The 27014-nt window shown below is 31.4% G+C and overlaps 2 protein-coding genes across 2 annotated transcripts in view; one reads left to right on the top strand and one right to left on the bottom strand.

Moving 5' to 3' along the window:
• Positions 1 to 27014, bottom strand: part of LOC135961700 (uncharacterized) — an 86156-nt gene that overhangs the window by 1566 nt on the left and 57576 nt on the right. The window lies entirely within an intron of this gene.
• Positions 1044 to 27014, top strand: LOC135961409 (venom allergen 3-like). The gene is made up of 4 exons (XM_065512908.1): positions 1044 to 1062; positions 25780 to 25889; positions 25952 to 26358; positions 26417 to 27014. Exons 1-4 carry the CDS (start codon positions 1044 to 1046, stop codon positions 27012 to 27014), a joined length of 1134 nt encoding a protein of 377 aa, XP_065368980.1.

Here is a 27014-nt window from a genome sequence, read left to right as displayed (position 1 = left end):
GATATTTATAAGAAGGGTTAATAAAGAAAACTTAGAGAAAATATACATAGAACGGAAACTCTCCTGTCAAAGACCTAACTCAGTTGAACTCTCCTTTCAAAGACCTAACTCAGTATTCAAAAATCTAAGTGGTAAGAATGTGTTAGTAGAAAAAACTATGTGAAAACAAAAACAACACTCATATGTACAACTACATTATGAGTAATTTTTTGTTTGAGTTTTTTTCTAGTTTCCGCTCTATGTATATTTTCTCTATGAAAGAAAACGTACAGAGCGAAAACTAGATAAAAACTCAAACAAAAAAATTACGCATAAAACTGCACATATGAGTGTTGTTTTTGTTTTCACATAGTTTTTTCTACTAATACATTCTCACCACTTAGATTTCTGACAACTGAGTTAGGTCTTTGACAGAAGAGTTTCCGCTCAATGCCTATTCACTATGGCTAAATCCTCTATCTTATCATTTTCATACATACACATTGAACATTTTGAAAAGAAAAACCCTCTATCTATCATAAAGTCCTCAATAATGCAAAATTTAATAACCAAAATTTTTTACATTTTTTTTCCGAAATCAAAAATTATTTTTACTTTCTTTTTTTAAAATGGGACCTTTTTTTCTTCAAAATTAAGTTTAGATATTTTCCTTGAAGACCTATTTGGTTGCTTAGTCGGATGTGAGTTGGATATCTATCAAAATAAATGTTTTGTAACTCAAAACATACAATTTTCTCGACCGATCTTGTTGAAAAATTGTGTCTGAATTACTATCCTTGAACTATAGGTTAAACGGCTACCAAAACTGTCCAATTTTTCAAATGCAAATATTGCACTTTTTTTAATGCCATTTTGTAACCAATACTCCAAATTAACTAAGTCTGCTTTTTGTTTTTGGTTAAATATTAAATTCCATTTGACGACACGCAGTCAAGACATTCCGTCGTAATTACTTAATAAATTTTGTTGAAAAGCCTGTATTGCTTTCAAATTATCAATTGCATGTATAAATAATTTCGCGAGTTATAAACAAGAAAGTGAAAATGGAGAACAATAAACTAAGTAAGTAAGTAATGTTTTTTGTTAAAAAATGTGATAAAATTGTTTAACTTGCATGAAATAAATCCACTTTTTTTAACATAACCTTAAAAGTGCTGCGATTGTTTTCAAAATGTAACTTCGTGGAAGCTTTTAAAATGTCGGCAAAGTTCGGCAGATTAAATGAAATCAGAAATGAATATATTGAAATGTTATAAACCAATTTTCATTTACATATAATAGCCATTTTTAGCCGTTTTCGAATAATACTATCTTTTTTAAGTTATTGTTTGAAATTTGGCTTAACGAAAATTCAAAAAAAAAAAATTTTATGCCGTTTTCAAACATGTAGTTGACAAAATTGAAGTAAACCTATTTTCAGATGAAGTGGAGCAGCATATAATGAAAACAATAAATTTTTTATACCCTACACCACCATAGTGGGGAGCGTATAATGCGTTTGTGCAGATGTTTGTAATGTCCAAGAATATTAGTCTAACACGCACCTTAATATGGTACATATAATTTTTTCGGCCCAAGGAAGCCTATTTAAATTGGGTGAAATCGGTCCATTATACCACCTAGCCCCCATACAAATTTCCTCCCGTAATTGGACTTTATCGGTCATAAAAGTTAAATTTATATAGGTATCTACACAAATTTTGCTCCAAATGAATGTTATATATGCGGAATTCATGTCAGCCAATTTAATGATGATCGGTTCTTAATTAGTCATAGCTCCCATATAATATCCGCTTCCGAAAATAACTTTAACGTGCATAAATCTCTTAAAAATGTTGGTATACACATAAAATTCAACAGAAAATTCAACTCTCATAAAGAAAATAATCACACGATCTAATTTCATGACGATCGGTCCAAAATCACTCAGGAATATAAATTATTGAAATTTTAAAAGCAAATGAGACTCTTGCCAAAGTTTATTTGCAATCTATTTTACTTCAATTTGCTGAAAAATTTTTGAGATGCAAAAAGAAGATGCACTTCTACCAGAAGTAATTCAACTGTTATGTTGCAGTGAATCCATGGAAGAATTTCACTTTAGCCACCAAGATAATGAAATTAATGAAAGCGAAGAGGACCTTTTTGATTTAAATTTACAAAATGATTTAGATTTAAGCAATTACTAAAAGTTTTAGTATAATTAAAATAAATTAATGTATTATGTATTTGGTCGTTAGTGGGTTAAATTCCATTTTTTTAATAGAATGATTCTTACTTTCGATATTCTTTAAGGTTTTGGTTTGAATACCATGATTTTGTAGTCGTTATTAATTTAGCACAGAAAAAGTAGTCATTTAACCTATAGTGCCTTAGTGCCCGATCGGTAGACATCGTTTTCAAAAGTTAATGAAATTTTCGAGAGTGGTCCTTATATGGAGCTATGGAAAATTATGGACCGATCGGTACCAAATTTGGTAGTGCGAATTCAGTTTAAATAATAAATAAACTTATTTTTGCAAAATTTGGTTTGAATATCTATATAATTAAGATATTTATGAGAACTTAAGTTAATTTTCAGATAGGACTGTTGTATGGGGGCCAGAAGAATTAATGGCTTCGTTCTTGGGACAATAGAAAAGTTTATGCGATCTGTAGTTTGATTAGAAGGTTTACATGGACGGACGGACAGATATATATTTTGAGGTGAGTGTTGGGACAATATTTTTGCACGTTACAAAACCAAAAAAAACAATAAACCCTCCCCACTATGGTGATGTAGGGTATAAAAAGAAACTAAAAAGAAAAGTCGCCCTTATAGGCTAGTGGGTAATGTGTTAGTTTGTCAATCTAGGAGGTTGCGGTTGCAATTCCCACCAGACACTCGGTTCTGTTTCACTTCGTTACTTAGCCCAGTAAACTCAGTTATAGTATAATTCGTAATTGCATTCTAATATAAAATAAAATGTAGACAAATATCTAAAGATCAAAGTTTAATTTTCTGATATTCTCACATGTAATAAGCGATATACACACATTTTAATATAGAATAGTGGCATTAATTGTGGAACAAATACTTTCCTCTAATTTTATCACAAACCCCCAAAATCCAGTTAATAGAAACCACAAACACTTAATTGATTAATAATTTAAATAAGCACTTAAATTGGCGCGAACAAATTACCAATATTCCCCCTCTATATTTATCACCAAAGTGTAATTACAATGAAAAAATGTTAGCAAAATATAGTTGGTACTTGTTTGCACAATAAAACCTCAACTGAATTTTGAATGAAATATTTTTGCAAAATTTGCCAGAATCGTACATATTTGACATCGATAGATAAACCAACAAATCGTTATACAAAAATATAAAAAAAAAACGCTCATAAACATTTACAATGCGAGGCAGGCATATGAAAGAACTTTAACGCTTTTTATCTGTTTGCCGCATTTAATGCGTATAAAAATTATACAAATGTACATATAAATTTGAAATACTTGTTGTTTAGATATGGATTTGTATTTGTATCAATAACACTGGACAACAAGTTTTATTATTTTCTACACATTTTTGGATGCGCAATAGAAAAAATTAATTTATTTTACTTCAAAAAGGGCTCTTCGAAAAATTTACCCCTAATTCAAATCGATACTTTTGGATCCTTTACATAATCTGTTGGATATTCATAGGTGTGGCAAGTATATATTTACTTACTATAGAGTCGATAGTTAGAATCAGTCAGTTACGAGGAACATATCAACCCTATAAGGTCCCTAGATCAGGCGGGGATTCAGGTCATCTATTTTTTTAATTTTTATTTGAAAACTTTTCGGATTTTTTTCCTATTTCACCCTCTCTGGATCCGAGCCTGCCCTAGATTCATATCAATACCAACATTTTCATGCCACAAAACTACTGTTACACAGTGTAATATTAGGAGTAGATATCTTTGTTTTTCAATTCCACTTTTATCTAAAACAAACTTGAACATCTGTTTCCATTTTGTTGCAATGACGACATTTGAATTTTAGCTTTTTCATTGAAATACTTCAACTCGTACTAAAAATTTATTATACATTAGACTTGTATATTTACAATGGATATATATACATTTGTATAAATTACATTTTATTTCATATTATTTTGTGATACCGTGGGATCACTAGAATAAATACGAAACGAAAAAACAGCCCATTATGTATTTGGGCGAGTTGAAAAGTTAATGATGATGATTTGAGAACTGGGTAGCAGTTGTAAATAATTCCATTAAAACCTACACTTCAGTGGTTTAATTAATAATTAACAGCGTGAAATTTTGCTACGTTTATTATACAATTCATTAAATGTGCATTGTTTTATTATTATTTAAGTCAATCCTAAAAATAAATCCGTATAAGTACTGTTTCATCTTTTCAGTTTGAAAATTATGTAGAATTTTGTAATTGTCTTTATTTTGTGAGAATCGTTTGACGATTGGAGAGATAATGGAAACTTTATTCCTATATTCCGTAATTTCAGTTTTCAAAAATAGACTTCTTACCAAATATATGGGGGATTTCATGTCAAGTGAACCAACTTTTGAAATCGATATAAAAAATTAGCAAAATTCAGTTTTTAAAACACAAAAAAGTATATCGCTACCTTAATATAGAAAGGCCCTAACTAACATTTTCATTACTTTAGAGGAGAAGGAAACAACTTAATAAAACTTATAGTTCTGTAGTTGCAATTGTTTTTTTAACACAGACTTTTATAAAGGTCTGCAACCAATTTAATGTTGTGACATTTAATTTTATTTTATTAATTGTATTACGGGATTATCTATCGAAGTATGCAAAAAACTAAATTTTGGAAAAAACGAGTTAGGGCGTTTCTATATTAAGGTACATACAAATCCTATTTCATAAAAAAAATTATTTATTAATATTTGGTTGCACCTCCTTTACTCTCTAACATAGCATTTATAGTCTTTTCATGGAATATACCAGCTTACTGGTTGTTTCCGAATAAATTTTCGACCATTCTCTGATTATAAAAAATTATTGGAAATCTAAAATAATAATTTGAAAGGACATTTTTGACATCTTTTGATCCTTACAGGATAAAATAAAAATAATACGAAATATTTTACAACTCTTCTTGATCATTTGACACCAAATTTGACATAGTAGGATGATCAGAAGTATTTTAAAACATTTTTTTAAAAATGTACTCCTCCGAAAATAAATTACCAACCCCAGCCCCCGACATACATCCCCAAACCATAACGGAACCGCCTCCATATTTTACTGTGGGGATCAGAATTTTAGTTTGGAGCAGTTCATTCTTTTTGCGCCAGACTTTTTGTTTCCTATCGCATCCAAATATATTAAACTTACTTTCGTCGCTGAAGACTACATTTTTCCAAAAACTTTTATCGTCTTTTATATGCTTCTTTCCGAAATCCAACCGCTTGGCTTTATTAATTTCACTAATTTATGTATGTATATCCCACTTGCATCCCACTAAACGACGAAAGCTTTCTTTTGAGCAAAAAAAAAAAAAATACAAAAAAGGTGCTATTTTGAAAATAAAGTCTAAAATTGTATGTCTTACAAAATATTTATTTTGATAGATATCCCACTGAGCGACCAATAAGCTCTTCAAATAAAAGACCTAAGCTTTCTTTTGAGCAACAAGAAAAATTAAAAAGGGTCCATTTTGAAAAAAAAGTCAACAAAGTTCTTGATTTGGCAAAAAAAAAGTCAAAAATTTTATGTTTTGAGTTATAGAACATTTATTTTGATATATTTCCAATTCGCATCCTACTAAGCGACCAAATAGGTCTTCAGGAAAAATATCAAGCTTTCTTTTGAGAAAAAAAATTTGTTGAAAAATAAGTCAAAAAGAATTTCGAAAAAAAAAATTTTTTTGGAATTGCTTCTTTCGAAAGATTGAAGAAATATGTATATCCAAACTATTTGGGACACATTTTGCTAATATAATAAGTTACATGAATGAGAAATAACACACAGAAATGTCATCTAACTCAGAGAGTTCTCCACCGATCTTTTTGGCTTGCCTGGGCGATCTTTATCTTTCGTATAAAAATCAGCACTACTGAACCGCTCAAACCATCTCTCGCACGTTTAAACTGATCAAACACATTCACCATAAGCTTCAAATTAAAGAATTAAAGCAAAACTTCCCGCACAAAATTCGAAAATTTCAGCTATTTTTATACGAAAGACAAAGATCGCCCAGGGCAGCCAAAAAAGTTTGAAGACCATGAATTGTAGGCATTACTCCATGAAGATTGTTGTCAAACTCAACAAGAGCTTACAAAATAATTGGGAGCTACTCAATCAACAATTTCAAAACGTTTGCAACCATCAGGATTCATCCAAAATCAGGGAAATTGGGTACCATACGAATTGAAGCCAAGAGACCTTGAAAGACGACTTTTTCAGCTAGAACGCTATAAAAATATTCAGTTTTGCAAAAAATCATTAATTGCGATAAAAAAAATGGATCCATTACGATAACGAAGTATAAGAGATCGCCAAATATTCATGGTGCTAAGGTAATGATCTGCATTTGGTGGGACCAAAAGTGTCCTATCTATTATGAGCTGCTGAAATCTGAACAGACCATCACAGGGAACCTGTACCGATTGTAACTGATTCGTTTGAAGCAATAACTAAAAGTATTTAGAATGAACGACTAAATGCATTTGCTATTTGTCAACGTTCGTGGCCAAACATCTTTCCAAGATTTGCAAACCATAAATGGTGAATTGTGTGACACGTTTAGAGAAGCGTGTTAATGCTCGCGTTTGTTAGAGAATGATACTCATTGGAAATACACCCTTGGATATGATTTTGATGTCTTGAGGGAATCATTTCGAACAAATGTTCCACAGTTGAATCTACAACAGAAATAGGCGTACGACACTCTTATGAAAGTTGTGAAATATGGAAATGGAGGGATTTTTTTTGAACGCTCCCAGTGGAACTGGAAAAACTTTTTGGATCGCGTTGATTTTAGCAACGATACGTTCGCAGATTGACATTGCACTTGCTTCATAAGGAATTGCAGCTACGTTGATGAAAGACTGTCGACCTGCTCATTCAGCACACAAGTTGCTATTGAATATGCAAATCCATTTCCAAGAACAGTGCGATGGCCAAAGTTTTGCAGCAAAGCAAACTGATCGTTTGGGAAGAGTGTACAATGGCGCATTAAAAAGTCGTTGGAGGCATTAGACAAAACGTTGCAAGATTTACGAAACAATAAAAGCCGGTTTGGTGGTGCGATGATTCTGTTGGTAGGTGATTTTCAGCAAACATTGTTAGTGATGCCACGGTCAACGCTAGCCGATGAACTTAATGCATTTTTGAAGTCGTCCATTTTGTGGAAATGCGTCAAGAAACTCAAATTGACTGGAGGAGTATTTTCCAAACAACTGCTGGACATTGGCAACGGCAAAATCCCGGTTGACATTCCGACCGGTTGTATTAAATTGTCCGTCTCTTTCTGCGAGTTCACGGATTCAAAATTCGAACTCATCCGAAAGAAGTTTCCAAACATTGTACAAAATTACAATTGGTTGAGCGAATGTCGAGGGGAACTGAATTTTAAGATTCAAAGAAAATTGGCGGATTCCGTTACTTCCCAATATGATTTCGTCAACTATCCAACTGGCTTTTTAAACTCGCTGGAATTACCAGGATTACCATCTCACAATCTCCAGCTGAAAATCGGACCGGTAATCAGAATGTTACGGAACATAAACCAACCACGTCTTCGTAATGCCATCCGTCTTTCGGTAAAAACCCCGATGAATAACGTCATCGAAGCAACAATACTTAAAAGAAAGTACAAAGGAGAAGACGTTTTGATACCACGGCTCCCAATGTCTTCGACCGACATGCCATTCGATTTTAAACACTTGTATTTTTTCTAATTTGGACAGGACAACGTCTGTTGGGTCAGCTAGTTTAGTAATAAAAAAAATTCAAAAATTGTAATTCTGTATAGATTACGAATCCGACCGCCACTCCTAGAAATTCGAAAGAAACTAAAACACAACCCACCCTAATTTATATGAGAAAAAACATTTTCTCATGTAATTGATACTTAATGCGTGTAAATATGCGTTTGAATTTATAATTAAATTTTCTCAATAAAAAACACTATTTTAGGGGTTTCCTTTTATTTACTGAAATAACGAAAGAATAAAAATATCGTTCATCATTTTTATTGAAAATTCAAGTGCGTGTGTATGTGTAAATTTGTCTTTTTGATTTCCTTAAGTAAAAGTTTCGGTTGCTTTCCCAACAGTTCTAGGAGAGTGTCCCGGACTAGTGATTTTAACTATCATTTAGGGTGACAATTAGCTACGTGATACGATCATGTCCAATGCAGGGTGTCAATTGAACCTTTTGGATTACAATGAGACTCTGATAGCTGGTCCAAAGTAATCAACGCATTGGATTGACTAGATATCTAACTGGTTAATTGATCAGCTACATAACTAGTTATTTTAACATGTATGGGTGCTAACTGAACTTAAATAGTCAGTTAAAAAGTCATAGACAGTCCAATAACCGATTACTTGCAAACAAACAACTCTCCAATATATTGCTTCTACTTTCTAAAGTGAAGAACAAAATAAACGTTTAAAGTGCCTTCACTATAGGTTACTTAGAGACACTAAAGTGACAATTGACCTCACGCTAGATTACCTGGGATGTATAAAGTAACCAATTGATTTCTCTCTCCACTAGAAGACCACATGTCAATGACCCAAAAAATATATCAAGTGGAGTCAGCCAAGTGATCAGACAGTGATCATTTCTGTCTATAACGGATACACTAACTATTTGCTTAACTGCTGGATTCAAATAGTTACCCAGCTGGTAAGCAAGTAGTCAATGCTTATGTGTACTGACAACCGAAGAATCCTAGCGTGAAGTCAATTGTCACTTTAGTGTCCCATTGTTACCCAAAAGGGTTAATTGACCCCCAGCATAGGACATGCACGTGTTTAAATAACTAGTCACATAGCTAGTTATGTAACTAGTTGTCACCCTAAATGATAGGTAAAATCACCAGTTCGAGACAATCTTCAAAAACTGCTGGGTAACTTTTCTTACCATTTAAATACAATCAATTGATTGTATTTAAGCGATTCTTAAGGTTTCTTATTCAAGTACGAGGACACAGTATTCAAACAGTCATCATACATTTAGAAAAATGTTAATAAACGTTCATTGAACCCTGACGTTAAAGCGGAAGCAAAGAAATGTTCCAATTAATTTAATAAATTCCATTTCGGTTATTTTTTTCTTTGCGTTTTATATTTGTTAGGGGAAGTGATTTCTTATTTTATTATTATTTTGTTTGATTTAATTAAAGAAATTGCCAGCATTTCAATTTATTTTATTCTTATATGAATGTTTGAGGTTTTTTGATGTGTATGTTTTGTATTAGATTAGATTGTTACTTTATATTTTTATATAATCATAATGTGTTTTTAAAGGAAATATTTTTTGTTAAAAGATTAAAAAAAAACTATTATTCTTGATTACCTGTTAGATAGTTAAGTAGTACATTCATAATTTCTTTAACTTCTGTACAAATACTGATTCTTAAGTAATCACAAAGGATCTTTGCTTTCATACATGCAAATATAAAATATGGTTCTGGTGACCATAATTAAAAAGCATCATATATTATAGTAGCTGTCAAACTATTTTATAGTTCGTTTATCCAAATTATTAGTAATCTGCAGCATTATAAAATATCATAAAATTATCATATTTAACCATAATTTAATCCTTGTTTAATCATATAAAGCTTCAACGATCATATTCATATTGTGGTAATTACACGATTATAAATATAAAAATTATTTTTTTTATAGTTATCATAATTTAATTGTATGAGAATTTTCGCAAACATACAGACCTGTCTCAGAATTCCATTCCGATCGAAAGTGGAATTAATTCCGTATTTTGCTTCTTCAGAAAAAGTAAAACGAAATTTTTTTTCGGAATGAAACCACTTTCAATTTTCAAAGTGGAATTGATATTTGATTGTAATTATTTGGTTTTCTAAAATTTTTAATAAATTTCTGTACCAAAACCTTCACATTTTCTTAATATGAAAAACGCTGTCAAATTAAAATACAGAATTATGAAATATTTTTGGAATTAATAAATTAAACGGAATCTGTAGAAACTAAAACGAAATCGATGGGAATAAAAACTACGGAATGAAACCATTCCGAACAAAATGTGTGACAGGCTTGATAACATCGTTCAAAATCAATAATATTGTCAACCATATAGCTTTAATCATGTTATTATAGAATAAGAAGCAAAACATTGATGTAGAAAACAAGTTATTATAGAAAATTTAAAATGTATTTAAATTATTTTGATTGAGCAACCGTTACGGAATCATATTTTTTCTGTGAGTGTATAAAAATAAACAGTTTTTGGCTCTACTCAAAGTATATTTATACTTTGGCTCTACTGAAAAATTTGTTAGAAAATCTTAACTGAATTTAAACAAAAAAATTTAAATGGTGCTAACGAGTGGGGCCGATCGCAATAGTTATGTTATACTATATGTATCTTCTAAACTATAGGTCCGATTATTATTCTCACTTAGTATTGAACATTATACTGTAAACAACAAAGTTTAGTTTTGCTTCGAAAATGTCGAATTTTGTGCCATCAAAGCGACATATGCGGGAAGTTTTGCTTTACTTCTGAAGCACACTTATTGCTCATCATAGCTTATGGTTAATGTGTTCCATCGGTTTCAAAGTGCGAGAGAATGTTTGTGCGGTTCAGAAGTGGTGATTTTAACACGGAAGACAAATATCGTCCAGGCCAGCCAGACAAGTTTGAAGACCAAGAATTGGAGGCATTACTGCATGAGAATTGGAGGCATTACTGCATTACTACAAGAGCTTGTTAAATCATTGGGAGCTACTCAAGCAGCAATTTCAAAACGTTTGCAAGTAGCAGGGAAACTGGGTACCATACGAATTGAAGATACCTTGAAAGAGGACTTTGTATGTTCGAAATTATGCTTGAACGCCATAAAAGAAAATCATTTTTGCACCGAATTATTACTTGTGATGAAAAATGGATCCATTACTATAACCCGAAGCGTAAGAAATCGTATGTAAAGCCCGGTTAACCAGTTGAATGACACCAAAGCCAAATATCCATGGCGCTAAGGTATATCTGCAGATGAAATCTGGCCAGACCATCACAAGGAACCTATACCGCAACTAAGCGGCCAGAAATGAAACCGTAATATTCCATCATGACAACGCTCGGCCACATGTTGCAATACCTGTTAAAAACTATATAGAAAGAAGTGGTTGGGAAGTTTTGCATCCCTCGCCTTATAGTCCAGAACTTGCTCTACTAACTGTTTGGATCGATACAGAACGCTCTCTCTGAGATACGCTTCACTTTGGAACAGAGTATCCGAAATTGACTTGATTCACTCTTGCCCTCAAAAGATGATCAGTAATTTTGGCTTGGAATCCATATGTTCCTAGAAAGACGAAAGGGTCATATATAACAAATGCCAAAATGTATAGTGTACAAAAGAAAAGCGAAACATTTTAAAAAATCCCGCATTTTTAAATCATACACCAATAGAAAACAACTTTCTTATGGAACTTCCTAGGCTTTTCTATTTTTTAAAGGTGACTCAAGATCTCTTTAAAATATAAAACGTCCGAAATATGTTAATAGGGGTTTCCCTAGGCACTTCCAAATAAAACTAATTTTTTACTGAAATTTTTAATTTAAATTCCCAAAGCTCGATTACAAAGTGAACAACAGTTTTTGATACTCTGAAGTATTCCAAATCATTCATGTTATTATTTTAAAAGGCCCGGTCTAAATGTGGACTTTAGGGCGAAATTCCAAAAAATCAGAAAATTGGAATTTTTTATTTGTTTTTTTAGGGATTTACTTTGCCTAAATCTTATATTTGTGTAAGACTTACACTTACTATCAAAAGCTTTGTCGACTTAAAAATTTCATTGCGATACATTAACGAACAAACCTTTTATTGAATACTAGCTGACCCGACAAATTAAAAAAAGTGCTTGTGTTCGATTTGTGAGTTTTTATATAAAACAAGTAAGAAAGTATGGTCGGTCAAGACCGACCATATAATACCCTATTTTTCTTTTAAAATTTCAATAATTAATATTTCTGAGTGATTTTCGGAAGTGGGCCTTATATGGGGGCTATGACCAATTATGGACCGATCACCATGAAATTAGGTTTTGTGATTTATGTCTATATTAAAGTTAACTATGTTGAATTTTGTGTGTATACCCACATTTTTAAGCGATTTATGCACGTTAAAGTGATTTTCGGAAGCGGACATATATGGGTATGACTAATTATGGATCGATCGTAACAAAATTTGGAGACATGAATTTGTGGAGATACATATATAAATTAAACATTTATGACCGATAAAGTCCAATTTCGGGAGGGATTTGTATGGGGGCTAGGTGAAATAATGGACCGATTTCAGCTAGTTTCAATAGGCTTGCGACCTGTACTCTGCGCACAAGGTTTACATGGACAGCCAGCCGACCAGACGGACGGACGGACATCGTTTAATCGACTCAGAAAGTGATTCTAAGTCGAGGTGGGTGTTAGACTTATATTTTTGGACGTTACAAACATCTGCACAAACGCATTATACCCTCCTAGGGTTGCCAGATTCAGATTTGCAAAAAGCTGGACATTGGGGTCTAAAAAGCTGGACAAATCAAAAAAAAACTGGACATTACAAAAATTACTGAGAAAATGATAATTTTGGTTTTGTGTAATCAAATGTATTACACGGTGCTGCAGTGAGAAAAAACTTGGAAAACGACAAAGCGTGGGTTATAGGTCTTGTTGAGTACATTGCAAATTATGTCAAAAAATTTCAGAACACTCTCAAATTCAAAAGTTATTCTAAAAAATCGTTTTAAGTGATGTTAATTTTTTAACGGGTTTAGAAAGAAAATTGATTACGCTTTAAAATGTCGTACATTTTTTGATATATTTGTAAGTTATAAGTATTGTTTTTGTTAAGAATATCTAAAAGAAAAACTAAATTTATCAACTTTTTTATTTTAAGTGACTTTTCATTGCTTATTTTGCTATGAAAGCTTATGCAAATTTATAGCAATGTATAAAGAAAATTTAGTTCTTAACAATTCAACTTTTCGTTAATACGTTTTTTAGTAAAATAATTTTAGTTTTTAATTTACAAGTAAATTTTTACGAACTTTTTCGAAAAAGTTTACAAACTTTTGCAATTTTAAACCGATTTGAACAAGTCCCGTTTTTTTCTATATATAATTTTGTTTAAAACATTGTACAAAAAAAAAATAGGTTTTCATAGAAAATACATTTTATGTATACATTTTATGAAAGCTTAATTCTTTGCCTTTCCATAACTGTTTACAATTTTTCGGTCTAAAAATGTTAACTCACACACTAAAGGCACTAAAGTGCTACGACCTATCGTAAAACAGTTTTTTCAAATTAACTAAAAATTTTTAGGGTGTTTCAAAATCTTTGGGTCTACAACCCACACTTGCTCGTTTTTCAAGTTCTTACAAAAAGTGTTTTCTTAGCAGTGTGTTAATATTTAAAAATTTAGAATCACAATTAAATATTTTCATTTCATTCCTTAAAATTTATTTAACTAAACTTAAATTTGTTCGGTTAAGTCCATCATATACATATTTATATTATTAAATAGTAAAAACACTGCGACTTTATTTCGTTTTTGAGCTTACACATTTTGGCCAATTTCAAATCTAGAAGTTTGTAAACAATTTTGAAAATTTTTACAAACTACCTATAAATTTTTCCGTATTAATATTTCAGGTCGAATGACATTCGGTTTCTTTCTTTAGTATAAAGATTGTTTAAAATAGAAAATATCTTTCACATAAAGCTTTGCTTACTTGTATTGAAAATACGAAACATGCAGCTTTTCTTAAACTCTCGAATTCATTCGTTTCACCTTTGGTAAAAAATGGGACCATATCATTTGACAAATCTCGTGGTATTTATTTATATCGTTATCTATTTCTTCAGATATTTGAAGGTTAAATTTAAAAATGCTATTTTTTTAAAAAACGATGTTCTAAATAGCTGACCGCTGTTTTTAAAAAGTATTCGCAATTTTTTTCAAAATGCTGTTAACCCTTTCGCTACATTGTATCCATATGGATACATTTTAGATTTTTGCACATAACTTCGACAATTATGAATATTTTTAAAAGATAGTCTTTGAGTCTATTTTTGGAATATATTTAGAGATGGTTACAATTTATTTTATTGAATTATCGCTATTCGTGTTCGATTGATAGCAATTTGAAAATGTGTGAAAATAGATTTTTGAATCCAACATTTTTTTTTTAAAAAAGTGCCTTTGATTTTTTGCATATAAAATTTGTAAAAACTATAATTTTGTAATAAAAATTATTTAGAATGCTTAGAAACATATTAGGGAAATATAAAAATAAAAAATATTTAAAAAAAAATCATTGGGGGCTTCAGGATAAGCTTCCAGGACTAAAAATTTAATTTGGTATAACGGATAAACCAGGACATGTAGGACCTTAATATTAATATCAGTCAATATTGATATCAATACCAACCATATGATAAACTTAAAACATCTATTAACACCTCCAGTTAAAACTTGTAGCGAAAGGGTTAACTTTGGATCCAAAAAAATTTTCATTTATTCTACTTTTGAGGCTATGTCATTATATAAGTACGGTCATTATATCGAGCATCTCTAAAACTGTACAAGAGTTATTCTCAAAAGCGGTAAATTCCTGCATTATGTTTTGCATAAAATATAAATATGCTTCTGATAATCCTTAACTTTTACATTCTTCTTCATTGACATCATTATCAGAAATTCCACATGACACGTATTCCCATAAAACTTTTTGGTATTTATTTTTTCCTTTCTTCAAAAAATACATACACTTTTTTGCATAAGTTATTACAGTCTACTAATTAGTAGTACGTAAATTGGAAGTAATAAATATATAGATATTATTGTCGAAAATTTCAATTTAGCTGTACAAATGAAATTTTAGCTTGAAACTGGACAGGCATCAAAAAAGCTGGACAATCCAGCCAAGTCCAGCCAGGCTGGCAACCCTATACCCTCCCCACTATGGTGGTGTAGGGTATAAAAATCGATTTTTATTCAGAAATATGAGTGATCACAGATCGAGCTCCATTTCTTGATTAAACGCTTATTGGTCAAGTTAATAGCGAATTTAGATATTTTGAGTTTTTATATAAAAAATCGATTTTTGTTTAGAAATATGAGTGATCACAGATCGAACTCCTTTTCATGATTAAACGCTTATTGGCCAAGTTATAAGCGGATTTAGATATTTTGAGTTTTTATATAAAAAATCGATTTTTGTTCAGAAATATAAGTGATCACAGATCGAGCTTCTTTTCTTGATTAAACGCTTATTGGCCAAGTTATTAGCGAATTTAGATATTTAGAGTTTTTATATAAAAAAATCGAATTTTAGCTAGAAATATGAGTGATCACAGATCGAGCTCCTTTTATTGATTAAATGCTTATTGGCCAAGTTATAAGCGAATTTAGATATTTTGAGTTTTTAAATAAAATATCGATTTTTGGTCAGAAATATGAGTGATCACAGATTGAGCTCCTTTTCTTGATAAAGCGCTTATTGGCCAATTATTAATGATTGAAGACATTGTGGGTTTTTATATAAGTAATCGAATTTTGGTCTGAAATATGAGTGATCACAGATCGTAGTATTATATAAGTGGACGTGGAAAAATTTCATTTCTGTAAAAACTTTTGCGGGGCATTGCGAACATTAAAAAAAAATTTCGAAATCGGTCCTGGCATGGTCAATTTTTCTTTCAGTAAAAACTTAAATTGGATTACTATGAACATTTGAACAAAAAATTAGCCAAATCGGTGCAGCCGTTATTCTATTTTGGATAAATCGAAAAAAGTGGGTGTAAAAGTGGTGCAATTACCAACGAAAGACATTATTTATATAGATTACATGTATGTATGTACCCTCGAATATTACAATCTTGCCTAAATATGCAGTATTTTTAAAATATCAGAGACAATTTTACTCTGAATTCCACTAAAATTGATTAGAAAATTCTCTTCCAAATCAACATTTTGTAGAAGTTCCAAAATAGGACTTTAAAGATGAATATTGTAGAAATTTTGAATATCATAGTTTATTGCTCAAAAGGCCATATACAAATTTAAGCCCCTGGAAAATACATATATGTTTATAAAAGTACCATATTTTTAATATTTCCTTAACTTAGTATGTTTTTTATTATACCAGCATCGGACCAAATATAGTTCAAATGGGAAAAAATCTTAAAATTTCCATTTTTGGGATTTTTTGTATGTTTTGATTATTTTACAAAATTCTTTAAAATTTAATAATGTAAAAACCTATACGAAATTTCCTTTCCAAAAATATACAACAAAAAAGTTTTAGTAATCACAATTTCCAAAAATATTTTGCAACCTTTCCGCAAGTCTCTTGCATACAAAATGTTTATCTTGTAATAATTTCTATTTATACCAGCTCGACCTTTTGACCTTGTCTAAATTAAAGGTCACTTAACAGATACTCTTCTTGTGTGAAGTTACTTATAACTTTAGTGTAAACAGACTTATAAATATTAAAAAAAGGAATACAAAACATTTTTTTATAACTTCCTTTAATTTCCAACGAATATTCAATAAATTTTTATAAATTCTTTGAAGAAAAAAAAATCGATGTAAGGAAATTTAATGTGTTGTTTTTTTCTTCCTTTATAATGTCGTAATTTATAAAAGAATGTGAGTGTGTGTGTATGATTATTTTGGGAAAAAAATTTGAAATTTGCAACCCCTCCTTAAAAGAAATGAAATATGTAGTACATTCCAGTTACAGAAATATAGAGATACACACACTGTGCAACATGCAATACGGATTACAGAATAAGTATATTCTTCTTTATTGCGCATGTTTTTTATTTAAACTTATAAAAATACACATAAATACATAAATACTTTTGCAAAGTTACAGATACATATAAAATCTGATACCCTACTGCAGTTATTATTAGATATACAATGAATTCCAGCAGTCTTTACAAAATCTTCTGATTTTGTGAAAACGATTTTACGAAATTTGAACTTTGACTTCTTCCATTTAATGAAAAGTCGACTATTCGAACTTTCGATATTTTACAATTTACATATGAAGAAGGGACTTTTGGACTTTCCATTTTGTGAAAAGTCGATTCTTTCGAACATAATTAGCTTCTAAACTTTTGAAGTCGTAACTTTTGATGACTTTTTAACTCTTCGGTATCAAATTTTGAAAAAAAAATTATTTCAACGAGTTTGCAATAGAAAATTTTTCAATTCGTTTTTTTTAAAAAATAGTTTCACAAATTTTTTATTAAAATAAAATTCGACGAGTTTTTTTTTAGAAAAGTTTTCGATGAGTAAAATAATTTATGGAAAAATCAACAAAAAAAAGTTGATTATTCGAAAGTCGTTTTACAGAACCCTAAATAACATCCCTTCTCTTGTTTGAAAAAAAAAAGAAATTCTATTCAATTCCCTTGAAAGAGGATATTATTTCTTTACTTTTTGTTACGAAAATATTTTCAAGACACCAAACAATAGATTTTCCTGGTGGTTTTATTTATTGCATTTTTCGTTGCTGTTGTCGTTTTTTCTTAAAGTATCGGCAACATCGTCATCGTTATAAACAATACATTTATAGACTTATACCCAATTGACCAGAGCATTTGAAAATTCTATCATCAAATCGAATTGTATGTGAATGAATAGTGGGGGAATTTCAAAAAAGAAATGAAAATAAAATCTGAGTAAATTAATATAAGTTTCCACAGCTATAGAAGAGGTACAGTTTAAGTAAGAGTTTAAGTTTTGAATTTGTTAGTGGGGCAAAAATATTGACATATTCAGCCCAATTAGGAATAAAAATTGCCCGGGAATTTTTCCCATTTTTATACCCTTCACCTTAATGAGAATCCAGATATCTTCGGGATCCAAATCTTCAATAATTCTGTGAAACATGCTTTCGAGAAGTTTGCTATTTAAAATCAGCAAAATCGGTCAACAAATGGCTGAGATATGAGGAAAAAACCAGGACAACCTCGATTTTTTACCTATTTTTGACCTATATCTGGATTACAAAGTCATTAATATAGACAATATGGATATCTAATGATAGATATTTCAAATATTTGCAATAACGTATATAAAACCATAGTAAGGTGGACATAATTGGGTCAAAATCGGAAAAAATATTTTTGAACCCGATTTTTTTTTTCACCAAAAGTTTTTTTCGCTAAATATTAAAAAAAATTTTTAATATAAAAAAAATTTTTAATATAAAAAAAATTTTTAAAAAAAAATTAAAAAACAATTCAAAAAACAATTTTTTTCCAAAAAATTAAAAAACTGCAAAAAAATGTTTGTTTACCTAAAAATATTTTAAATTTTTATTTTGAAGTATAATTTGGTGAAGGGTATATAAGAATCGGAACAGCCGAATATAGCTCTCTTACTTTTTACAAATTCAACGTTAAAAAAAGAAAAGGGACAAAAACTCCCGGTGAATTTTTATTCATAGGAAATTGTCTTCTTTTCAAAAATTAATAAAATTTTTAGTTTAAAAAATTCATGGACAATATTTTTGCAAAAACATGACGAAAATGTTTACAGTAGAATTTTTGTGCAAATGAAAACTAAACCCCACACAAAAGGTCTCCCGAAATTGGATTTTTTTGTCATAATGATCTAATTTATAATGGGCCTGACTTTTGACAGTTAATAGCGTCCAGGCGTAGCGAATTGGCAGTCGTTTATTCACTTTGTTTTGCCAAATCATCATGGACGGATTAGCGAAATGATAACATTGTTTTGTTAGTTGTAAGACATAAAAATGCGGGATTTTTTAAATTTTTTATTTGCAACTTTGTACAATATTCAAATTTATTCAAAGTATTGGCCATTCTTAGCTATGACATTTTCCCATCTTTCCGCCAACATATGAATTTCGAGCTAAAAGAACTGCTCATATTTCGAGGCCTAGAATCAAGCCAATATCGGTTATTCTGTTTTGAAGTGCAGAGTATCCCAGAGAAAGCGTTCTGGATAAATCGAAAAAAATAGTAGTCGGAAGGGGCAAGGCCTGGACTATAAGGCGGGTGAGGCGAAACTTCCCAACTACTTCATTCTAAATAGTTTTTTAACAGCTATTGCAAAATGTGGCCTAGCGTTGTCATGGTGGAATATTATGGTTTCATGACTGGCTGCGTGCTCTAGGCGATTTTCGGTCAATACTCGCTTCAAGCGAATCAAGGTTCCCTGTAAAGATCTGGCTAAATTCCAGTAGCTTATAATAGAGAGGACCCTTTTGCTCCCACCAAATACAGAGCATTACCTTAGCGCCATATACATATTTGGCTTTGGTTAAGATTCGACTGGTTGGTGGGCTTCACGAACGATCTCTTACGCATCGTAAAGGTCTGGCCAGATTCCAATAGCTTATGAAAGATAGGACCCTTTTGATCCCATCAAATAACGAGCATTACCTGAGTGCCATGGTCCTTTTTTAGGTCAATGCTCGCTTCAAATGAATCAGATGCATTCGCTATAGGTTCCCTATGATGGTCTGCCCAGATTCCAGCAGCTTATAATAGATAGGACCCTTTTGGTCCCACCAAATACAGAGCATTACCTTAGCGCCATGTACATATTTGGCTTTGGTGTCTATTCGAATGGTTGGTGGGCTTCACGTACGATCTCTTAAGCTTCGGGTTATCGTAATGGATCCATTTTTCATCTCAAGTAATGATTCGGTTCAAAAATGATTTTCTTTTATGGCGTTCAAAAATCATTTCGTATATTCAAAATCGTATTTCAAGGTCTCTCATCGTCAATTCGTAAGGTACCCAATTTGGATGAATCCTGCTTAGGGTTGCTAATTTCCCGGACTTTTTCCTTTCCCGGGAGGAAATTAAAAAACCGTTTCATTCCCGGGAATTTTTTAATACTGAATTAAACCAGAATAAATTGTCTTATAATTTGACCAGCGTTTTAAAAGAAGTATAAAATAACTATATTTGGTTGTACAATATTGGTCCAACCTTTTTAAGAGTTTCTAATTTAATGGTGGCATTTTATCAGTATTGTTATACTCGTAGTTTTCGAGGCTATACAATTAATAAATCGGAAATAATAGAATAATTAAATTACTAACAAATTTGGCCATCGCAACGAATCTGAATATTGTAACATTAAGAAGAAAACTTATAAAGAAATTCCCAAAAAATTCCCGACAAACATTTCCCGAAATTTTACCCGCGTAGGAACCCTAATCCTGCTGCTCGCAAACGTTTTGAAATGGTTGCTTGAGTAGCTCCTAATGATTTAGCAAGCTCTTATTGAGTTTGACAAAAATCTTCATGGTGTAATGCCTCCAATTCTTGGTCTTCAAACATTTTTGGTTGGCCTGGGCGATATTTGTTTCCCATGTCATAATCACCACTTCTGAACCACACAAACCATCTCTGGCACATTGAAACCGATGGAATACATGGAACCATAAGCTATGGTGAGCAATTGGTGGGCTTAAGTAGCATTTTTTTTGGGTGTTCTTCGCACAATTTACGGTGAGGCACATTTTTGGATGAATGGGTACGTCGACAATCAAAATTGTCGATTTTGGGACTATACCAATTTGAGGGCATGGTCATCTCACGTGGAGATGATGTGAACGTGCGATTTGACCCGGTTAGACTTTTTCTTGTGGGGTTTATGTAGCATGTATAAGCGAATAAGCCAAAACCACAGCGACCTTCAAAGCCAAATCAAATTTCTTGATCATTCTGTGAACAATTTTGTTTGAGAATTATTCACTTTTGCGAATGTTTTCGATTGTTTGGTCGGCTGGGTACTTACTGGGTATCAGAGGAGATTCATGTATGTTGATAGAAATTACTTGTTAGCATTCACTACAAATGTGTATGTTTTCTAATCATCATTAGAATTCTTTTCTTCATAGTTATTTTGCATCCATCCCCTTTTAATAGTTTTATATTGTTGCTGTCATTTGAAATGATCCCCTTTTTGTTGTTTAATACCAGACTATAAATTATGTATAGCAGGGATGGAAAAATTGTAGGATTTGAAACTAGATATTTAAACATTTTAAAATTGAAAAATAAAATCTAGATTTCAGAGTTTGTAGAAAGGAAATTGACTTCCTTTAGATACTATTACAGATACAATTTCCTAGAACAAGGAAAAGCTAAAACCGATCCATATCCCCGAGAAATAAATTTAATAAAAATGTTCATCGACATTATACAGCTAAAGTCGTTTAATTTTTATCAATTTTATTACAACAATTTGTACAATTTTCATTTTGCAACCCTGATCTCAGTTCAGTTTGATATGGTGCAACATTATTTTTATATCGGAAATAGTTTTACACGAGTCGTAGAATTTTTTGTATAAAAGTTTTGTGGCTGTTGCTTATTGTTGATTACATAAATTCCAATTCATACTTTATACACCCATTTACATTTATGTACATTCGTATGCACACAGATACGCTATTCGAAAACTAAAGTAAAAGCGGCTGAAAAACAAAAAACGCTGTAACTAAGGGGTAGTTTTTGACCTAAAAATGAAAATATATACTAGTACAAAAAACATGAAGAAATATACACACATTTTTCCTATTTTTCTATTTGGATTTTTTTTTATTTTTTTTTGTTTTTTATTACGTCTAAAGTATGTTAAACTATGCATTTGAATGGCAATAAAATACATACACACATTTACATTGCAGTAATTTTAGATTCTTTCTGGTCGATATCCATTGAGTGACATACAAGTTTTTGCTTTTAATAGGAACGTCAGCAAATATACATAGCATCGTATGATTTGTTTAGTAAGTCAATTTTATTATTTCGCTTCAAATCAAACATTTTTGGAAAAAAACTTGTTTTATGAAGGACCTTCTATTTGTATGAAAATCTTCTTCAAGTTGTGGGTTTTCATTTGAAACTTAGAATATGTTCAATTGAATTTAATGTAATACATCGAAATATTGGTGGTAGGCCTACGATTTCCTGTAAAATTATTAGACAACCAAGAATTGTCCATTTGTCTGTTGAGCGAAGGACCTAGGGGGAATGAAGGGATTTATCTCATCAGATTGCATCCATAGCCGTATTTCCCGTAATTAGGGCCTAATTCAGAAACGCGAAAGGAAAAAAATTGGTGGTGGATACATTAGATTTTTGAGTTCGAATTAAGATTTGGGTTTGGAAAACGGAAATTACTAGGACAGTTTTGTCTATATTCCCTAAAAACTGGAATTAATATAAAAACAACTAAGAGAGCTATATTCGGCTGTGCCGAATCTTATATACCTTTCACCAAATTTTACTTCAAAATACAAATTTTAAATATTTTTAGGTAAACAAAATTTATTTTTTTTTCCAAAGTTGTTTTTTTTAATTTTTTTGGAAAAATTTTATTTTCGAATTGTAATTATATTTTTTTGTTTTAAATTTTAAAAATTTTTTTTTATTTTTTTAAATTTAAAAAAAAAAATTTTTTGTTGAAAAAAAATTCGGGTTAAAAAATATTTTTTCCGATTTTGACCCATTGTAGGCCCAACTTACTTTATTCTATACGTCGTTGCAAAGGTCTTTGAAACATCTATCATGAGATATCCATATTGTCTATATAATTGATTTAGTAATCCAGATATAGGTAAAAAATCGAGGTTGTCCTGGTTTTTTCCTCATATCTCAGACATTTGTGGATCGAGTTTGCTGATTTTAAATAGCAAACTTCTCGAAAGCATGTCTGACAGAATTATTGAAGATTTTGATCCCAAAGATATCGGACGTACAGACAGAGAGACAGACGGACATGGCTTAATCGTCTCCGCTATCTATAAGCATCCAGAATATATGTATATACTTTATAGGGTCGGAAAATTATATTGTGGAAATTACAAACGGAATAACAATATAAGTCTTTCATTAGGTATCCACATGTCTATGTAATCCAGATATATATAAAGAATATTTTTAAAATCGAAACGTGGTTTTTTGTTTATATCAGCCATTTGTAGCTCGAGTTTTATAAATTTAAATAGCAATTGAACTAGGATTTTAGCGGTTATATTGATGTATTGGGTGTCTGACTTATAAATGTGGGATTTTTTTAAAATTTGTACAGTATAAATTTATTCAAAGTATTGGCCATTGCTAGCTATGGCCTTTATGGCAACATATTGTTACGTTTTAACCCTTTCAAAACGTTGGTTTATTTCCTTTAAATAAACCGGATACTTTTGATTGCAAATAAAAGCCGTTTAGTAGTTTAAAAATTGTAACAACTCTTTATTTATTTAAAATGTACAACAACAGAATTAAATAGTCACTCGATGTTTTTTATACACGTTTATAAGTTCGCAGAAATACATACACTTTATAATGTACACGAATTCACTTGAAAAACAAAGCACTCAGGTGATGTTTATTCGAAAAGCGTCTCTGATAAACTCTCTAACGACTGCAACCTCTGCCACTATTTATAACACTGCCCTCTGCTTTCTAGATTGCTCTTTAACTGTCTTTCTAATACATACGCCATCTGTGGTGTACTTTCTACAATGTTTTTTTAACTGAATATTCGAATTCGAATATACGGTCGCAGCAAACAGCATTGCCAACTTACGTTAAATGGTCAACTGAAATCTTTTATTCAATGTTAATAATGCCCACAGATATGTTACAGTTTGGTATTACAGCACTGCTATTTGAAAGCATTATGCTACTTTTAAATCAGCCGTGTTAAATCGTTATATTTGAATTCAAGTACAATTTTGTAACAATATGGATTCTGAGCCAAAAGAACTGCCCATCTTTTAGGTCCAAGAACAATTCAAACCATTTTCGGATACACTGTTCCTAACTTAAGTGTATCCCAGCGAGAGCGTTATGCATCGATCGAAACAAATAGTAGTCGGACGGTACAAGGTCTGGATTATAAGGCGAATGAGGCGAAATTTCCCAAACTCATCGTTATAAATAGTTTTTATTGCAACATGTGACCGAGTGTTGTCATTATGGAATATTACGATTTCATGTCTAGCCGCATATTCTGGTCGTTTTTCGGCAAATGCTCTCTTGAAACAAACCAGCTGTGTTTCTTTGAGGTTCCCTGTGATGCAAACAAATATAGAGCATTACCTTAGCGCCATGGATATTTGGGTTTGGTGTCGATTCGGCCGGTTAACCGGGCTTCACATACGATTTCTTCCTCTTCGGGTTATCGTATGGGATCCATTCTTCATCGCAAGTAATAATTCGATGCAAAAATTATTTTTTTTTTAGCGTTCAAACATTATTTCTCTCGGCTTCAATTCGTATGGTATCCAATTTCCCTGTTTTTAGAAGAATATCAATGATTTTGAAAGTTCTTGTTGAGTTTTACAAGGAACTTCATGGAGTAAAGCCTCCAATTCTTGGTCTTCAAAGTTTTTTATCTTCCATGTCAAAATTACCACTTCTGAACCGAACAACTCCATCTCTCGCACCTTGATACCGATGTGACATATTTACCATAAGCTTTGTTGAGCAATCGGTGAGCTTCAGCGGTACTTTTTTTAAAATAAAGATGTAAACTTCCCGCATATGACGCTTTGATGGCACAAAATTCGACATTTTCGACTTTATCGTAATGATATATTGACAGTCTTTATACAAACTAGTTAAAGGTATGAAAAGCTAATAATCGATTTTCGACTTTTCGATTAACCATTTCATTTCGATTTTTACAGCCGATTAATTGAACCCAATAATCGATTTTTTTAATAATCGACCTGCATTTTTGGGAACTATAACAAATGACCCATATACGCTATAATTACGGATTAAAATCATATTTTGGAAGAGTATTATAACTCCTTTATGTTGAGGTGCTCATTTTATAAACCGTAACGGCAAACATTTGACAACAATTTTATGGAAAAAATTTCGTAGCACTTTTTATAAAAATTTCTTAAGTTTGAAAAAATTTCGCATTATAATCTGAGGTCCTCCGTGAATATTTTCCGATGTCAGCTGAAGATTAATATGCAAATTTTAATGAAAGCAAAAAACGTAGACAATACTAAAAATTCCGGAATTTTATTTCTATTTCGATTAAGCGTTATCAAAAATCGGAGTATATAATCGATCACGAAATAATCGTTTTTAGATTTTCGACTATAATCGTAATCGATTTACCATTCACTAATACAAACATTTTTTTGAACATGGAGTATATGTACAAAATAATTATGAAAAACTATAACCAGACATTGATAAATAGAGCCCAGTTTATGTAGGACGAAAATATTTGATAATATTAATATAGAACTACCCTAAAGAATTTACCTATTGCAGGGTAACTCACAATTCATATAATTTATTAGCGAATTTTGAATTTTAGTTTGTCACAAAGGTGGGTAATACAGTATAATATTTCTCAGTCATATTTATTGAAAGTCGAACACAAAGAATAACGTCTAACAACTATGGAAATCAAAACAATTCTAATTTATTTATATATAATATTCCCCTTTTCAATATCATCAGGGAGTGATGACGAAGACATCTTTACGGATTACTGCAGACCCGGTTTATGTAAATATATGGGTGGTGATGGAATGCACTCTGGATGTCGTGATGGTATTCGTCATAATGGTGTAAGATAAATATTTATAAGAAATTTGTGCTAGTAGTTACGAGCAAAGTTTTATATTTGTAGAAATTTCAATATCCACCATGTCCTGATAATGCAGAGTTAATACCACTAACAGATTCGGATAAGCAAGATATATTAGATTTTCACAATGAACAACGGAATTATGTTGCCTGTGGTGGACTCTACAAGGAGTATGGCATCAGACCCGGTTGTCGTCATGGCGTTGTGACTTGGGATAAGGAACTGGAGAAAACTGCCTTTCTTCATACCTCATATTGTACGTTTGCTCACGACAAGTGTCGTAATACTCTCAAATATCCGCTTTCGGGACAAAATCTCGGAATAATGACATACGTTGGGAAGCATCATAATGCTACAGCATACATTAATGTGCTTTCATATTTGTGGTATGTTGAATATAGATTAACTGAGATGCCTATGATTGATAGTTTTTATCATCAGACTAAAGTGTAAGTTGCCGATCAATTTTAAAGGAAATATATGTTGGTATTTAATATTAACTTTCAGCATGGTAGGACATTTTTTGACTTCATTAAATGAGCGCAATAATCGTGTGGGTTGTACTTTTGCTAAATTTTATTTTGCCGAGAAGAAAAAGGAAGCTGTTATGCTGTCTTGTAATTATCCTACGACAAATATCGCCAGAGGAACAATATATAATAGCTGTAAAGTGCCTGCATCAAAATGTACTACGGGTACTGACCCGAAATATAAGTTTCTGTGCTCAACAAAGGAAGAGTATGATGTTTCGGGTAGATTAAACTTGATTCCATATGATGGCGATGGTACTGAGGTATTTGACAACTGTGGCAGAAGAGCAGAGATGCTGCATTTGGAGAGAGAAGGAGCGGATGATGTACGAAAACAAGATAAACTAGCATATCCAGAGCAAACAACAACGGTTGGGAAACCGGAAGGAGCTACTACGGCGAAACCTACAGTAAAACCGATTGTAGTAACTACAAAGAAACCCATTGATAAGCCGGTAACTACAGGTAAATCACCAGACCTAAGTAATTGCGGAAAAACCGATCGTATTTACTACAATAAAACCGAGTGTAGTTCCAGAATGAAAGGAAAAATTATATCGTCAACTGAAATGTAA

The sequence above is a fragment of the Calliphora vicina genome, chromosome 5 (assembly GCF_958450345.1).
Source record: "Calliphora vicina chromosome 5, idCalVici1.1, whole genome shotgun sequence".
Lineage (NCBI taxonomy): Eukaryota > Metazoa > Arthropoda > Insecta > Diptera > Calliphoridae > Calliphora > Calliphora vicina.
This window is presented reverse-complemented; position numbering and strand designations above follow the sequence as displayed.